Source organism: Vigna angularis, chromosome 4, assembly GCF_016808095.1.
Source record: "Vigna angularis cultivar LongXiaoDou No.4 chromosome 4, ASM1680809v1, whole genome shotgun sequence".
Lineage (NCBI taxonomy): Eukaryota > Viridiplantae > Streptophyta > Magnoliopsida > Fabales > Fabaceae > Vigna > Vigna angularis.
Window position 1 is genome coordinate 41285096 of NC_068973.1, and position 17766 is coordinate 41302861.

General features: G+C 29.2%; 3 protein-coding genes across 3 annotated transcripts; 2 read left to right on the forward strand and 1 right to left on the reverse strand.

The window, feature by feature from the left end:
• The first annotated feature begins 396 nt into the window (after nucleotides 1-396).
• On the forward strand, nucleotides 397-2512 carry LOC108342912 (HMG1/2-like protein). Its single transcript, XM_017580815.2, has 8 exons — nucleotides 397-700; nucleotides 804-858; nucleotides 1036-1152; nucleotides 1404-1461; nucleotides 1550-1594; nucleotides 1679-1759; nucleotides 1875-1967; nucleotides 2191-2512. Exons 2-8 carry the CDS (start codon nucleotides 812-814, stop codon nucleotides 2206-2208), a joined length of 459 nt encoding a protein of 152 aa, XP_017436304.1. The 5' UTR covers nucleotides 397-700; nucleotides 804-811; the 3' UTR covers nucleotides 2209-2512.
• A 3064-nt stretch (nucleotides 2513-5576) lies between these two features.
• LOC108342910 (putative 12-oxophytodienoate reductase 11) lies at nucleotides 5577-7608 on the reverse strand. Its single transcript, XM_017580813.2, has 5 exons — nucleotides 7352-7608; nucleotides 7081-7221; nucleotides 6640-6770; nucleotides 6285-6440; nucleotides 5577-6169 (listed from the first exon to the last, which is right to left on the reverse strand). The coding sequence occupies exons 1-5, from the start codon at nucleotides 7516-7518 to the stop codon at nucleotides 5577-5579; spliced, it is 1188 nt and encodes a 395-aa protein (XP_017436302.1). The 5' UTR covers nucleotides 7519-7608.
• Nucleotides 7609-15709: 8101 nt separating this feature from the next.
• LOC108342525 (WUSCHEL-related homeobox 8) lies at nucleotides 15710-17015 on the forward strand. The gene is made up of 3 exons (XM_017580312.2): nucleotides 15710-16022; nucleotides 16293-16706; nucleotides 16796-17015. Exons 1-3 carry the CDS (start codon nucleotides 15773-15775, stop codon nucleotides 16855-16857), a joined length of 726 nt encoding a protein of 241 aa, XP_017435801.1. The 5' UTR covers nucleotides 15710-15772; the 3' UTR covers nucleotides 16858-17015.
• Nucleotides 17016-17766: the final 751 nt, after the last annotated feature.

Consider the following 17766-nt stretch of genomic DNA (forward strand, 5'->3'; position numbering starts at 1 on the left):
GGAAAAAATATTTTTAATGAAAAATTAAACGTTTAAGTTAAAGAAGAGAAAAATGAATAATTTAACCTAATTATTTTATATTTTATATTCGTGTGAAATAAAAATAGATTACAAAACAATTGTTAAATTTATCAAATAGGTTATGCAATTTAATAACTTAATTTAATTGTCATCCACATTTTTTTTGTTTTTAATTAAAATATAATTTTAGTTTTTTTTTTTAAATATAATTTATCAATTAGAGGAAAAAACTATTTTTTTTTGTGTGGGTAAAAGAAGAGTGGGCTTGGGAGAAAACACTAAGATTAAAATTCGGTTTGAGAATGAGGGTGGACCGGCCCAAATCAGAGGTCGGAAAATAGAAGTAAAATCAACGAAGAAGATCGGCGATTGCAGAAGAAAACACACAGAAAACACAAAAGGGTAACGGAGGCTTACGCTTAGGAATAACGCACCCAACACAAAATAAGGGCACGGATCAATGACATGGCAATAAATTTAAATTCCCGCCTAAACCCCTGATCCCTTTGATTTTCATTTCGTTTGCAATTGAATTTCAATTTCTGAATGCTCTTAATATCTCTCCGCATATGTGCCTAGCCTTATGTCATAGTATATCATATCATTCCCTTATCTTTCTCTCTCTCTCCTTCTCTCCACCCAAACCCTAACTCCCAACCTCATTCCACTCTCTCCTTACGTAATTCCTTCAATTTTTTTCAATTTTTCATCAATTTTTCATCGTTTTCATCGATCTTCTGTGACTTCAATCCAATAAAACTAACCTCTTCGTGTTACTGCAGCATCTGCCATGAAAGGAGGCAAGTCAAAAACTGAATCTAAGAGAGGCGATGCCAAGTAAGTTTCCTTTGTTTTTTATCCTATCTTCGGTTGTTTATATCTCCTAAGATTTGTGGTTTCCTGCAGTGAAATATCCGACACAGTTATAATTCATGACTTTCTGGATCTCAGATCTGAGATCTCTGTTACAGTTATTTTGATTTTAGATTTCATTGATTTTTCTTCGATGTTCAGACTTGCTGTGAATAAGAAGGGTGCGCCAGCCAAGGCCAGGAAACCAGCAGGCAAGGGCAAGGCTGCGAAAGACCCTAACAAGCCAAAGAGGCCTCCCAGTGCTTTCTTTGTTTTCATGTAATGTTTTCTTCTTGCTGAATATTGTTAGTAAACATTACATGAAAATTCTATCTCGATATGATAATTTTGCTTGTTTGTTATGGATTTGTATTTTTTTTTCTGGATAAATATAAAGTAGAAATATCATGCATGATGATTATCTTATATCCTGGATATGTATCTTGAAGGCTTAATATATTTATCTGGTTCATTTTCTTTTAGCATGTTCCTTCTGTGTTTGGTTTCTTATACTATCTCTGTCATTAAAGGGAGGAGTTTAGGAAACAATTTAACAAGGAACATCCTGACAACAAAGCCGTGTCTGCTGTAAGTGACTTTTATCGTTGAATTTTCGTCTTTATGCAGTACATACCTAGTTATGTTTCCGCTGTCTGACTTTAATTGAACATTCCAGGTGGGAAAGGCTGCTGGAGCAAAATGGAAGTCAATGTCTGACGCTGTATGTAGACGACTGTTTATTGATCATAAATTGTAAACTGATATATGTTTGAACATATTATTGAAATGCTGGGTGATTGTTCAGGAAAAAGCACCATATGTGGCAAAGTCTGAGAAAAGAAAGGTCGAGTATGAGAAAAGCATGAGAGCCTACAACAAGAAACAGGTTGATGTATATTTGATAAAGTTTTTTATTATAGCAATACTTAGTTGGTGGCATGGTTCATTGGGCCTGCTTTTTATTGTTCTCATGTGTTTCTGTTTTTGTTGGTTGATGTCAGGCGGAAGGTCCTACTGGTGGAGATGAGGAAGAGTCCGAGAAGTCAGTATCTGAGGTGAATGATGAGGATGATGACGAGGAGGGCAGTGCCGAGGTTTATTTTTATTCCTTTTCCATTTATTGGTTATAGTATTTAATTGCTTCGTCTTTACTTGGTGTTGTTTTTTTGTTTTTCCTTCTCTTATTCATTGGTTATGATATTTAATTGCTTCGTCTTTACTTAGTGTTGTTTTTTCGTTTTTCCTTCTCTTATTTATTGGTTATGATATTTAATTGCTTCGTCTTTACTTGGTGTTGTTTTCTCGTTTTTCGTGCAGGAGGAGGATGACGATTAGAAAGTGGACTGATAACCATTTATGTAGGTTTTGATGATTTTGATCATCTTTTGTAGGTGGTCTGGTCATTTCCTGATAAACAAACATGTTTCTTGCTTCCAGAAAATATTTCTCTGCTCCCTCCGTAAATTTGTTTTGTCTGTCCAAAACGTGAATAGTTTAAAGATGGGAGATCTTTATTTGTACTTCTAAATCCAACTGTTTAGTTAAGGGGTGTTTATCATTTGTAGAGCATTTAGCTTGATTTAGTTTTCTTGTTGAAATCTGGTTAAGTTTGTATGAATATAATTGGCTTATCATCCCATTTCTGCTGTATATATACACGTATGCTATGATGCGTCACCTTCGTTAATGCTACTTTGATGTGGGTGTTGTGTTCTGCTGTATAGTTGTGTGGGTGAATGTTACTGTACTTTTGACTTTCCCAAATGAAAGTTAAACTGTGTTAAAAACAGTGTTTTGCTATGAACAGTGACTTATAATCAGCATTAATTTCACATAAAGTGTGACAATCTTAAAACTTTTCTTCGAAAATGCATTTGATAGGACTTGACTGAAGTTTTAGAATGTTCTTCTATTATGCAATCAGTTTACATGTATGGCATTTTCTGATGTGTTGAATTTGTTTTGAAAGTATTAAGTACTGTAGTTGTCTGAGTATTTAATTTTTTTATGTTAATCAAATTAGGATTTTCTTTTCGAATTAGTGTTTTCTTTTCTTTGCAAATTATTCTCGGTTTTGTGAATGGGTGGAATGATTTTTTTTTTTTAAATAGTTGAGTTAATGTGTTAATATTTTGTCTAGTCATGTAATGCATAATATATGACTCTTACTGATTCTATTTTGAATGCAAAAACCTTGATTTGTTGTCCTTTGTCTTGATGTATATTCAGATTGTTGTTTCTTTGTTTTTTTTCATATATATTTAATTATGTTTTATTCAATTGAATTTTGATTTCTTTAGTTTAAGTTCTTTTTTGATTTAAAATTATTAGTGAATTTTGAAATTATAGAGGTGTTTTTAAAGCATTAATTTAAATGATTTGGATATTAGAGAAACAGTTATTGGAACATTTTTTAGGTCGCTTTTTAACATTTGGTTTGCATAATTTAATGTTATTAGGCAATGCTGTTACAATTCAGTGATTTTAACTCAAATGATTTGTCTACATGGTTTTGTATTGTGACATGTAAAAATACAATTTTATTAAATTGATTAGGGTAATGACTGTTGGATATTAAAAATTTGATAATAGCTCGGGGTTTATAGTAATAAATAAATTATATGACTAAAAATGCAAATATGTCATCACAATATGACTCTTGAAACTTTGAACTTTAAGGATATTGTATGTGGTCTTACTAGAAAGTACTTTTACGTGTATATTATACCGAAGTTAAATTAGGTTGTATTATTTTGCTAATATTTCAGAAGTAAAGTAAAATTCTTTGTATATCAATCAACTGATGTAAGAATTTGTACAAAAAAGAATTTGTAAGGATTATTTTTTACATTATTTATTATTTGTTTTTCATTTATTTAATTTTTTGAAGTATGAAATTATATTATAATTTAATAAGTATGCCTTTATATGAGTCTGGTGTAATAATTGTTTTGATATGAGTCTTAGATTTTGAATTGATAATAAAAATAAATCAGTTCTATTATTATACTTTCTTATTTTATTTGCTCACAGTTGACAAAGAATTAACCAGAACGGATTACTATTATTTTATTTATTGGTTGTGTTACAAAATAAATATATAGTGTTTTGTTATGTTAATGAATAATAGTGTAAAGAAGATTGTGAGAAAAAAAATTTTATGCACAGCAAATATTATGGATCTCTTTGTATATAGTTAGAAATTTATGTTTACTAAAATTAGATACCAAATGAACAATTCAATCTATATTAGTAAAACTATGTTTTACTCATAAATATGAAAAAAATTGGAATTATAAATAATAATTATGTTAAAGTAGTTTAAAACAGTTTTTTTATTTAATAATAATAATTTATTATAAAAATTTTAAGTTCTCTGGGAAAAATTGATTATATAATTCTTTTTTGTTAAAGATGACCATTGGTATGATTTAGATTTTATATTAAATTACATTACAAATTCAACCAACTTTCCAATTTTATTTGGTATTGAATTTTTCTATATATTGGATGCAAAATTATTTCAATTATTTTTGAATTTTAGTAATTATCTAGTTTATATTGTTTAAGAGTATTGTTTAGGTTTATTTAATGTTTTAATTTTATAAAATTAATTTTTATTTTTTATTTTTTTTGGTTAATTTAATTATTTTATTTTTTTCAAGTATATTATTTCAACTTTTGTTAACAAGTAATACCACAATCTCGAAGAGCTGGTAGGTATTGTTTATTTCTTTAACTTTTATAAGAGCATGTTTAACAGTAAAATTTTTTTAATGCACTTAAATATTTTATATTTATTTGATACTATTTTTACTTACTTTTTATTCTCTTTTTTATTGAAACAATATAAAAATTTATACTTTTTTATCATTTTATCCTTATAGTCTATGTCAAATGAATGTAAAAGTCTAATGATTATTACTTTTAATTCTTTAAACTTATACTCAACATTTTGAAATTGGATTTTCAAACTTGTGAACACAACATTGTTATTTTTATTACTTGATTCATTTTCATATTTGTTTATACATGCATTAGTTTTGGGAGTTATTTATTGTACAATTCTCTATTTCCCATTATCTCAAAATGATTTTCTAACTACTGCAGTGATTTTTTAATGTAAAAGTTTTACTACCAACAATATGCAACAAGTTTAAAATCATAAAAAATGATTCCGATATCTAAAATTATAAAGTATTATAAATATAAGTCCGTATTTTTTTCATCATTAAATAGTTTTAGATAAACTAAATGCCATTTTTATTGGGCAAGATAGTACCTTGAAACATGACCGAATGAAAGAAAATTTTGCCCAATATTTTTCATTTAAAAGACTGTTTTTAACTTGAAAATAACTTAGTTAAACAAGTCTAGGAAGATTTTCTGAATAATGAATTGTTTCATCATTTCACTCCTGGACAACAAGAGTTCAAAACTATTGAAAAAGACCCAACTTCTTTAATTCCTTTCAAATACAAGAAATGCCTTTTCTTATATACCTCACTGCTTAATCACATTCCTTAAATATTACTTAAAACATTATAACAAGTTATATTAACATAAACATATTCTTCCGTTCATCATGTTTTCTTTCTATTTCTTCTTTTCACCTTAAATGTGTTACAACATATAACTAAATTGTTGTAACACAGCAGCTCTTTATTGAATAGACACATATAACTAAAATTTCATAGGCTGTTTCAGTGATCATGTTGAAGAAAAGGATAATCTGTATATCCAACAACAGGATCACTGGTGTAAAAAGTGCTTCTATCAGGCTTGTTCAATTCAGCATCAAGCTCAAATCTCTTCGGCAGATCTGGATTAGCCAAAAACAAGCGTCCATAAGCCACCAAATCGGCACCACCGTCGGAAACCACTTTGTTTCCACCACTCCTATTGTAACCGCCAGCCACAATAAAGGTTCCACCAAAAGCCTTTCTAATATCGGACAATGACACATTGGTCTCACACTTCTCAAACATTGTAACCATCCTGGGTTCAATGACATGACAGTAAAGAATGTCCAATTTTCTTAAGGATTGAGCCATGTAAATGCCAAGTGCTTGAGGATCAGAGTCTTTGCAATCACAGTAGTTAGCAAAAGGAGAGAGTCTAACACCAACTCTGTCTGATCCAACCTCGTTAATTATTGCCTCCACGACCATCAGTGGAAATCGACAACGATTTTCTAAACTACCTCCAAATTCATCGTCTCTGTCGTTCACATGGTCTTTTAGGAACTGGTCGAGTAAGTATCCATTGGCTCCATGTATCTCCACACCATCAAAGCCTGAATAAATTTATCAGTTTTGACTCATTGTCTTGTTCAGTATATCGCATGCATGCAAATAGTTTGAATGAAAAACTAGAAGAAGGAGAAGAAAGTGTTAAGCAAAGGTTGGTACCAGCTTCTATAGCATTTTTGGCTGCCATTCTGAAGTCATTGACAATCATAGGTATTTCATCTGTTCTGAGACGATGTGGAGAGGGATATTTGGTGTTGCTACCTTCAATTGCCTTGTTTGTGCTTGAAATTGGAGGTTGTCCATTTGGCTGATACGCTGATCACTATATACTATCAGTGTTTATGACATCATTTTCTTCTCGAGTAATCTTTTGAAGAAATGGTACCATAAAACAGGTTTATATTCATTTGAGACAATTTTCATGTAAATTAGCATGATTATCACTGTATAGCATTGTCATGTAAATGTCTAGCGTTTTGCATAGGCATAAGTAAATAAATACAAATAGAAATACCATAGTTGGAGACTCTTCCAGCATGCCAAAGTTGGCAAAAGAATATACCCCCTTTCTCGTGAACAGCTCTCACAATTGGTTTCCATGCTTCCACTTGTTCTCTTGTCCAAATGCCTGGTGTATTTGGGTACCTTTAAAAAGGAAAAATGATAGAACAAATGAAATAATCAAATATTCAGTGTCAAAGCTTTTGTTTTGGTTAAGAAATATATTTTAATCCCAGTTTAAAAGATAAAATTTATCTCTGTTTATATATTATAAATTGATCATATTTTTCGTCGATCTAGATTTTCATATACCTGACCTAGATTTTAATGTACTTTTTCTTCTCTTTTCCAAAATGCACTTTGACAAGGTGTCTAGTTTATGATATTCTTTGTAATCATCTATTCCCTTGGAGAAAAATACACAAAAAATGAACAGAAGGGAAGATTAGATTACCCTTGTGCAGTTTCTGACACCCCTGAGGCTTCTCCAATCAAAAGTCCACCTTTTGTTGTTCTTTGAGAATAATAGAGAGCAGCATGAGGCTGAGCCACGAAGTTGTAAGATCTTGTTCTTGTTAATGGTGCCAGAACAATCCTACACCATGGAACACACAAATCAAAACTTCAAATACATAGAAACATTACAACTTGAGGAGACTAATTCAGCAAGTTTCTTATATTATAAACCATCCCTCCTCTATACACTGATAATCATGCTAATTTACCTGTGAGAAAGATTGAATTTTCCCATCTTGAATGGGGTGAGAAGGGGTATAACTTCTTTTCCATTGATCACATCTGCCTTCTCTTCCACCATTGTGTTGTTCATTCTCCTTTTCCCTCCTTGGCAGTTCGGAATCTGTGATGGAATGTGTGGACTCTTGCTCTTCATTCTTATAGTAGCTGAAAAGAAAACATCAACACCTTATCAAACAATTGTCTTTAACTTTTTTCTGAAAGTCAAAGGAACTTCAAATGAATTTATGTGCACTGTTAACCACTACTTATTTTGCCTTGAGTTACTCAATTTGCATTTATTTGAACTATTATACCTTTTCTTTCTTTTTGTTGGAAAAATATTTCTTCTTTCTCTAGTATTAATTGTTTTGCACACGATTTAAGTTATTTTTTTGTCGTATAGTATTAATTATATATATATACTCCCCATGCACAATGTTCCATAATAAATTTAAATATTAATGGGTATATTAAAAAATGGAAAATGCCTCAACACATGTATGTTTATCGAATTTTTTTGTCTCTTTTTGATAATAATCACTTTTTTTTTAAAACTTTTTGAGATGGCTTTTGATTGAAATAACATATATATTTTCATAATTTAGGTTAAACGATTCAGTTAACGAGTTTATACTTAAATAGATTTGGAAGAGGGTGATTGAATGAATTTGAGAGCATTTGAATGTAAATTTTTTGTTGTTTATTTGGATAAATTTTGGAGGTAAGTGAGAGTGCATTTGGAAGTAAATTTTTGTAATTTGTCACATCAATCAAATTCTACACTAATTCTCACAAACTTTACTTCCAAATCCACTCTCACTTACCTCTAAAATCCACTCAAATAAATAAAAAAAAATTATTTTCAAATTCTCAAATCCATTCAATCACTCTCTCTCTCAAATTCAATCACTCTCTCTCAAATTCATTCAAGTAAACAAAACATTATAGTCAATAGTACTAGAAGCCTATACATAAAAAGATAAATAAACATTAAATTTGCATGTTACAAGTTATCATCACTCTTTCAATTGAAGATTTTTTTTTCTTATCATTTTAGAGTTAATTGTAATGATATTTGCTGAAAAAATTAAAATTTTTGCTGATGGGTATCTTGTCAAGAATAATTGAAAGTGATTTTAGTATATAATATAATCATTGGTTTTAGTCATCCTTTACTGTTCTCCCTATTGATGTCCACTCCTATGAAACACAATCTGCTTCCCATTTTAAATGATGCTCATTTTTCAATTTAGCTTTCTATTTTTTTTTTTTTATTTTCACTCACATACTTTGAATGGTTTTGTTGTGCATTGTATATGTAGAGAAAAGAAACCTCTAACACTTTCTCTCTCTCTCTCTTTAGATCAATTGTATTTGTAATTGTGCATTCTATTTGTCTCCTTAACCCACAAACATCATTCATGAAACATGGCCTTATGTGAGTTGAGAAGACCAATTCTTTATGTGATTTTCCCATATTTAAACTCAAAACTATGTTTATGTAACCCACATGAGCTATTTCTTAACATATTTCTTTAAAAAAATTGTTGACATTAATGGAAAAAAAATAAGAAATAAATATATATAATAGGAATGGCTTGGTGGGGGTAAGAGAGAATTAAAAAAGATGGAAAGAAGAGTGGAGAAGTTCCTTTTTCTACCATATCTTTTTCTTTTGTGATATTGGTATGTGGTGATAGGTCATAAGATTTGGGTGGAGAGTGAAAGCTTTCATGATATACTCCATTTATTTAGCATATCTTAATTAAGGATTTCAATGTTCTTTTTTCTTAAGATTGTTAATCTAATTTTTTAAAATTGGATGGTAGGGATTAATGACTCCATTGAAAGGGATGAGAGGAGATGTTGCTTTTCCAGCCCAATTTACCCTCTTTGTTTATAGTTTAAGGTTTCTCCAATTGAAAAAAAAAAAACTTTTTTTTAATCTTTGAAATTAGCACTAGATTAGTAGGTTTAATGGGATTTGTTAATTGTTGTAAAATGAAACACTTACTACTTAATATTACTAGAGGAATATATACTTATATTTATGAATTTTTCTTCAATTATATTGAGAGATGTTATTTTTTGAAACAAGAACACACCTCTGTCTTTTGATATTAAAAGCATTATAGTATTGTTCAATTTTACATTATATCTGTTAGATTTTTGGACTTCCTTCTTATGCTAAAAAAATTCAAATGTTTAAAAAAAATAATTTGTCGTATAATATTCATTCATTTAAATGGATAGATAAAGATTGAGTCTGACAAGTTCCGTGTTTGCTTCTTATAGTTATATTATTTTAGTCTTAAACGATTATAAAGTTAGTGTAATTGAAGAAAAATGTTTGTGTAATGTTTTTCAAATATTTTTTTAATGGATAACAAAGAAGAATTTATACCATTGATAAAATGTTAGAGCCCTTCATATAAAATACTAATAATATAAAAATTATAATACCATTTAATTATACACCATTATAATGATTAGTGTAATTATTGTATTGATCTTTCATTGGTTTGATTGTGTACCTTAAGCCACGCGCCATGTCCACTTCCATCATTAATATTTTCTTAAAGTAATTTTTAAAGTTAATTATTCATATATAATTATATATTTGTTATAAAATAAATGATAATGATATTTTGATAACAATTGATACAAAATTATTCCATAATCAATAATAATAATCATAAACACTAATATAAAACAATAGCAAAATGAATGATGTTAAAATATTGTCAAAAATATATTATTAAAGTATTATTATTTTATAATAAAAGAGTTTTAGTGTTCTCAGTCTGTAGTTTTTTTTAAAGATAAAATAAATATATTAAAAAATTTGAGTGCAAGAAATAATGAAAAAAAGGAAAATTTGGTATGGCGTGATAAAAAAATGGTGGAAGAGCCACGCATTCTAAGCTAATAATCACCACAATTCTCCAACTAAAAACTACGTTTCTTCTTTCATTCCTCTCATATAAATGTTGACATTATTCTAAAAATATTCGATGTAATAGTTATTTTCCTAATTTATAAGTTATAAATTATTTCTTGTAATTTATTTATTTTTTATTACTATTTTTCATATTTAATTTTTTTTTTGTTATCCTTAGCTTTTGTTTTGTTTCTTATTATTATCCATTTGAATGTTACAGACACAAATACTTATTACACTATTTTTAGTATTTGTTAATTTATTTTTTAACTTTTTAAACAATTTGAATTTGAAAAAGTATTACAAATTAAATGTAACAATATTTTTAACTAATAAATAAATAATTTAAAATTTTAAAAATCAATAAAAAAATAAATTTATTTAATACTCATTCGATTAAATAAAAAATACATATTCAAATAAAAATATAGAATTTTCAAAAGTAAATAGAAATAATAAAGTGTTAATGAAAAATTAATTATTTTAAAAAATATTATAATTTTAAATACATGCTAAGTTATTTTCATTTTGAAAAGCAAAATTTATTTCTATATTAAAAAATATAATAAGTTGTTTCTATGTATTTTATGCTAATAACTACTTTATTAGCTAGTTTTCAAAATATTTTTACCTCAATGAACTTACTCATCAGCTCAAAATTTATAATGAAGAAACTTATTAATCAAAAGCTAACCTATTATGATTAATTTTACCACACAAACCTTAATTATTTTAAGATGATTAAAAAAAAGTTAGCAATTATGATTAAATGTTAAAGTTTTACTTTCTAAATTTAAATTTAAAATTAAAACTCTTATGTCTCAAACTTTAAAAATAAATAATATAATTTTTGTAATTTAAGTGCGTTAATTTTTTTTCGTGTTAAATAATATTTTAAACTAATAATGTTATAAATAATTCAAATATCATTTTAAACAAAATTCAACACTTTAAAAATTATATTTATTTATTTTTAAAATTTGAGAGTCAAATTTTATTAAAATGTAATATATGAATAAATTCTAATTTTATATTAAAATTTAAGAATTAAAAATATATTAACCTTAAATTTTGTGATAATAATAGGTTTAGTTATTTGATTAGATTAAATCAAAGTTAAATATCAAATCATTTGTGAGGAATGGTGAGTGTTGGTGTTATTTTGTTGCTCAATTATATAAATAACTTTTTTAAAACATTGAATTTGTATTTTGGTTAAGAAGTTGGTAAAGACAAAAGACTCGTGCAAGAAAAAAAAAAAGTATTGATGCATTTAGCAGTGTTGGGAAGTGATGAATATACTGAATTATTATAAATAGCAATCATAACATTATCTCCTCTTATTATTAAAAAGAGAATCCACTCTTTCCACTCTTTCAGGCACTACTTAATTATTATGCACTTTGGACAGTGATAAGATATTAGTTTTTGAAATCTTTAATAAAAGTTCTTGATGGGTAAAATAAAAAATATCACTTAATTTGTTGAGTCCAATATCTAATTTTTTTGTTCTTTTGTATGTTTCTTTGTTTTAGAATAATATCTAATTTGCTGGGTTGAATATGTATACTTTTTATTATTATATATTTTTGTTTTAGTGTTGTGTTTTCAAATAGTTATTCTTCTCTTTAATCAAGAAAAACCAATTTAATAACAAATGAATTGTATGATAGAAGAAGGAAAAAAAGTATAAAATGATACGATAACTAAAATGAAAGAAGGAATGGAAGTTGAAATCCATAATAGAAGAAAGCTTGAAGTCAAAATTCTTGAATAACTTGAATCATGACATCCAAGACATAGTAAAACTACAAGAATATATATCTTTTAGGCCTTGTTCACTTGAATGGATTGGAGGAAAGTGATCGAGGAGATTTGAGAGAATTTGAAGATAAATTTTGTTATTGTTTATTTGAATGGATTTGGAGGTAAGTGAGAGTGGATTTGAAAGTAAAGTTTGTGAGAATTAGTGTAGGATTTGATTGACATGACCGATTAAAAAAATTTACTTCCAAATTCACTTTCATTTATTTCCAAATTCACTCAAATAAACAACACAATAATTTTTCTTAAAATCCTCTCAAATCTCCTCAATCACTCTCCTCAACTTTATTGAAGTGAACAAAACCTTAAGAAAATATTACTCATACAGAGAAAAAAACTGCGTAACCAATCCTGCAAGAAAAACATATATATTTTTGTTAACATAAAAGCATTAAAAAAGGAAAAAGATATACGGAGTAAAGCAACAATTAAGAATAATAAAATAAAATATATATGTAAAATGTTAAAAAGTAAAAGACGAGGGGCACTGGCACTAATGTTTTAAAAAATATATGAAAGTAATGACTTAAAAAAATGATAATATCCTTAAAAGAGTATTATATATGTATGATTTTTTAAAAATAAAAGGTTGGAAATTGTAAATATATAAAAAGTTATTATTTTTTAAAATGTCAACAAAGCATGAAGGCAGATGTTTCTCTAGAATAAGTTAAAATTAGAACTGTGGACGTATCTTTGTGTCTTGGGGGGCAGTTGTTCCTGCTTGTGACTCAGAGCACTTAGTCCATTGTTACAAACATTCTTGGGCCTTGTGGCAGTATTAATGGGCTTAAGCAGAAATGAAAATGGGCCATGTTTCATTGACTAATGGTTAGAGACCGTTGTAATTAGACACCACCCCACTTTCCTCCCTGCACCACCACGTTTTTTTTAAATTCTAAACCTATCTTTTATATTTTAAAATATCCTACACCCATACTTCTTTTCTTCAACGGATGTCAACATCCGTTGAAGAAAAAATTCTTTAACGGATGTACCACATCCGTTGAGTTTTTTTTTTTAATTTTTAGTTTTTTTAATTTATTGTATTTTAAAAATTAATATATAAATATTATTTAATTATTTTAAAATTATTACTTAATTATTTATAAATTAATTTTATTTTATTTAATAAAATAATTATTATTAATTTTAATTTATGTATTATTATTTAAATAATAATTAAAAATTTTGATATAAATCTACTAAACGGATGTACACATTTGTTAACGGATGTGGCGACATCCGTTGAATTAGTTTTTTCTTTTAGTTTTTAGTTTTTTAATTTTTTATATTTTAAATTAATATATAAATATTATTTAATTTTTTTAAATTGTTACTTAATTATTTGTAAATAAATTTTATTTTATTTAATAAAATAATAATTATTAATTTAATTTATATATTATTATTTAAATAATAAATAAAATATTTTTTAAATATCTATTAAACGGATGTGTCACATCCGTTCAAGTTTTTTTTTTAAAATAAAAACAATAAACTAAAATATAAAATATGTAAACAGATGTCAACATCCGTTCACGGATAACAACATCCGTTGAAGGTAAAACGGATGTTGACATTCGTTTTATAACAAGGACAAATTAGGTATGGGGTGGTGCAGGGAGCAGTTGGTGGTGGTGGAGGGAGCAACTCTCTTGTAATTATGGTAAAACAATGCTTAAAAATACATTTTAGGTTTAATAATTTGTGAGGTATTGAAATTATTAAATTGGTCATTTTCTTTTAGGGTTTAGGTTAAAAGGTAAGCCAAGAAATTGTTAGAATTATAATAGAATCATTTGAAACTCTTTAATTTTGATTAGTTTATTTTATCCATTCATCTCTTGTGTACAATTTTCTTGAGAAAAGGTAACTGATTTTGGGTTATACCCCTTTCCTTTAAACTTCCTGTAAAGCAAGAAAATCAGAATCGGAGAGAGAAAGCTAACATTTTTTTTCTGTGGAAAAGAGAGAGAAACTTCCATGAAGATTGGCGAAATCGTGGTTGGGATAGAAAAGGCAGGGAAAAACGAGGGAGAGATAGAGGGAAAAAACACAATTTTCCCCGAAAAGGGAATAAAAAAACTCATTGCAAGACCTTTGTTTGTTGTTGAGATTTAATCCTTTACTTTCACTCCCTTGTTCTTGGATATTTGTCTCGACGTGTTATCTCAATCCTTCTCTATAAAATTTCCCCTCCTCTTTATCCTGTTAATTTTTTTTCATTGATTCTTGAAGAACAAAAACATTGTGTTTTGAGTCTCGTGTACGAGAATCTGCTTCAAATTCAGTTATGGGTCGGTTTGAGTTTCTCCAAAAGATTCGTCCTCTTTGTCTATTTGTGTTATGCTGATTTGGTTTGTGTGTCAATGTTAGAAACTGAGTGAAGGTTTTAAGGTTCGATGAAGTGGCTGTGAAATGGAGGATAGATCAGACGACATACAAGTGACGTGTGATAAATTTTCGGGTCCTCTGATTCCTAAGACACATTTGAGGATTTGGTTCATTCGTGTGTGTTCAAGCATTGTGCTGTGGACGTGTCTGGTTTTCAGTTAGTGACATTGAGTGAACTATGGCATTCACATTTGATTTCTGGGATTACTAATGGTATATATATCATAACCCAAGTTCAGCTTCCAATACAAGCGGATAATGGGGTTGTTCAATCAGCTCTTGTTTTTCTTCCCCAAAGTTAGATTCTCGGTTCGATTTAATTTGATTCGGTTTGGGTAGATTCATCTCGACTTTATTAAGTTCGGTTTGAGGTTCAGTTTGATTCAGTTGGGTTCGATTCGGTTCGGTTTGATTATGTTTTGTTAAGTTTGTTCGGTTTGATTACGTTCTACTAGGCTCGATTCAGTTCAATTCTATTTACTTTGGCTATGATTCACTTCTTTGGCTTGACTCGGTTAGGCTCGTTCAACTTATTCGATTGGCTCAGGTTTGCTTAGTTGGACTTGATTCGGCTAAGCTTGATTTGGTTTGGTTGGGCTTGACTCGATTTGGTCCGATCCGTTCTGGTCTGGTTTGATTCGGTTCATTCCAGTCTGGTCCAGTCCGTTTCGGTTTGGTTCGAGCCAGTTTGGTGATCCGGTCCCATTTGACTTAGTCCGATTCGATTTGGTCGAGTTTGGTTTGGTCCGGTCTAATCCGGTCCGGTTCAGTTTGGTTCGGTCTGGTTCAATTTTGTTCAGTTCGGTTCGGTCTAGTTCAATTTAGTTCGATCTGATTCAATTTGGTTCGGTTCGATCCAATCTGATCCAATTTAGTTCGGTTTGGTGCAATCTGATCCGGTTCGGTCATTAGTATCTATATGATCAAACCTAATTTTTATATTGGCCTATACGTTTTAACTGAGAAATGCTGTAAGCGTATGCGTGGGACAAGGAAATTCTGGTGATAAAAATAGTATAGGTGATAAAATCCTATAAAGAGCTTATTCTCCTAAAATTGATCTTAAGTGAAATGATATTCATAAGACATTTTCAGGTAACATGTTTTTTAACGAAAAAAAGTAAGCTAAAAGTTAAAAAAAAAAGAAAAAGGAAAGGAGACTAACCTGCGAGATTTGCGGTATTAGGCTAAATCGCGCAGTAAACCACGCTACTTTAAGGTTTGACTTGATGTCTGAGGATGCTCCATGTCTCCGCAAAATGCAATCCAATCCGAAACAAAACTGAGTCATTTTCTTGTTTCTGCAAAGAAAAAGGAGAAAGAAATGGAGGCAGAGCATCATCAAGAGGCCTCAATCGCTATCGGAAGCCTCTACGTTAAAGTGATGACCGACGAACAAATGGAACTGCTAAGGCAACAGATATCTGTCTACGCCACCATCTGCGAACAGCTTGTTGAGATGCACAAAGCAATAACCACCCAACAGGACCTCGCAGGTTTTTCTTCTCTTCTTTTCTGAATCTAACTTTCACAACTGAAAACTGTGCATGTTATCGCTTCACCCTCCTCAGATAATGATCGTAAAACTGAGCGAACAAACACTTGTTTTATATAGAAAACCATGGTTGCAGGTTATATATTTTTATTTGATGTGGGACTTAACTTCATAAAATTGTTACACTGTGTTAGTAAACTTAAGATCTGCAATTTGACAGTGGATAAAGAAACAAGGTGAGTGTTTTATCTGTTGTGATGTTTTGGGTCAGGACTGAGGCTGGGTAATTTGTACTGTGATCCGTTGATGGCGTGTTCTGGACACAAGATAACTGCGAGGCAACGTTGGACTCCAACGCCTCTGCAACTTCAAATTCTGGAGCGAATTTTTGATGAGGGAAACGGCACTCCAAGCAAGCAGAAGATCAAGGATATAACGATTGAACTGGGCCAACATGGTCAAATATCAGAGACAAATGTGTATAACTGGTTCCAGAACAGAAGGGCTCGTTCAAAGAGGAAGCAACTCGCTCCCGCACCAAATGTTGCGGAGCCAGAAACCGAGACGGAAATCGATTCTCCGAGAGAGAAAAAGATACGCGCCGAGAGCGTTCAGGTTGCTCAACCCTTTGAGAATTCATCACCTCATAGGATCAAGGACATGTACATCCACAGTCCTGACTTAGGTATTATTAATTAATCTTTCAATTATTGGGATAATTTTTCAATAAACATTCATACAAAAATTAAGAACATCATCGATTTGTTTATGCAGGATTTGAGCAATTGATGAGTAAAATAGATGTTGCAGGCTGTTACGGCTCTTATTTTCTTTGACAGAATCTGTGGAAGGCATGGGTTGAAGATACTTCATATATAACATTAGTTATTTGATGTTATTTTAAATATTAGTATAATTTACTTATACTGACAACGGGCAAGAAGAGTTAATTATTTCTTCTTCATCAAATCAGAATTTAGTAAGTTCTTTACAACTGTTTATTTAATGTATCTTTACAATGTCATCATTTCTTCATTTTTCTTTGTATTACTTGTTGGAGTTTCAAGTAAGTCTAATTTTTACGTTTAGAAATGAAAAAGTAAAGTAATACAAATGTGGTATTATATTCTTTTAATGAACCTTTTCATCAATAAACCTAATAAATATGCTTTCAAATAATAATTAGTTGTTTATTAAAGATTTTATTTTATCGAATAATTTGTTAGAATAATGATACTTTAACAATATTCTTTTGACAATATTTTAACATTCTCTATATGTCATTCTGTAATTGGTTCAAAATTACTCCACAATCAATAATAATAATCATAAACATTAATATGGACCAATCACAGAATGACACATAGATAATGTTAAAATATTGTCAAAAAAATGTTGTCAAAAAGATGTTGTCAAAGTATCATTATCCAATTTGTTAAGCAAATATGGTATTATTGTAGAGTTTGACAGTACCGGAAACTTTTTTGAATTCTATAAAGGTGTAAAGAAAGCAGTTATAAATATGCATTATATTATAATGTAAGAAAAAATCATTATAGTATAAATATTTGAAAATGTAACTGTGAGTTTTGTAAAATCGAAAAAGTTAAGTAATATATAAGACAGAAGACTCCTTAATTGATTGTTTTTAGGTTGAATGTGAATTCATAGTTTCTCCTACGAGTTTGCTTACAACGTATTCATACTAAATCTTCTTGGTGTATCATTATTCAAAGGACCTATAA

Coding starts and splice junctions, on each gene's coding strand:
- LOC108342912 (XM_017580815.2), top strand. CDS start 812: ATGAAAGGAGGCAAGTCAAAAACTGAATCTAAGAGAGGCGATGCCAA. Junction 859..1,035: donor TCTAAGAGAGGCGATGCCAA/GTAAGTTTCCTT, acceptor TTCGATGTTCAG/ACTTGCTGTGAATAAGAAGG. Junction 1,462..1,549: donor ACAACAAAGCCGTGTCTGCT/GTAAGTGACTTT, acceptor TGAACATTCCAG/GTGGGAAAGGCTGCTGGAGC.
- LOC108342910 (XM_017580813.2), bottom strand. CDS start 7,518: ATGAAGAGCAAGAGTCCACACATTCCATCACAGATTCCGAACTGCCAA. Junction 7,222..7,351: donor AAATTCAATCTTTCTCACAG/GTAAATTAGCAT, acceptor TCCATGGTGTAG/GATTGTTCTGGCACCATTAA. Junction 6,441..6,639: donor TGGAAGAGTCTCCAACTATG/GTATTTCTATTT, acceptor TATAGTGATCAG/CGTATCAGCCAAATGGACAA.
- LOC108342525 (XM_017580312.2), top strand. CDS start 15,773: ATGTCTCCGCAAAATGCAATCCAATCCGAAACAAAACTGAGTCATTTT. Junction 16,023..16,292: donor CACCCAACAGGACCTCGCAG/GTTTTTCTTCTC, acceptor GTTTTGGGTCAG/GACTGAGGCTGGGTAATTTG. Junction 16,707..16,795: donor CATCCACAGTCCTGACTTAG/GTATTATTAATT, acceptor TTGTTTATGCAG/GATTTGAGCAATTGATGAGT.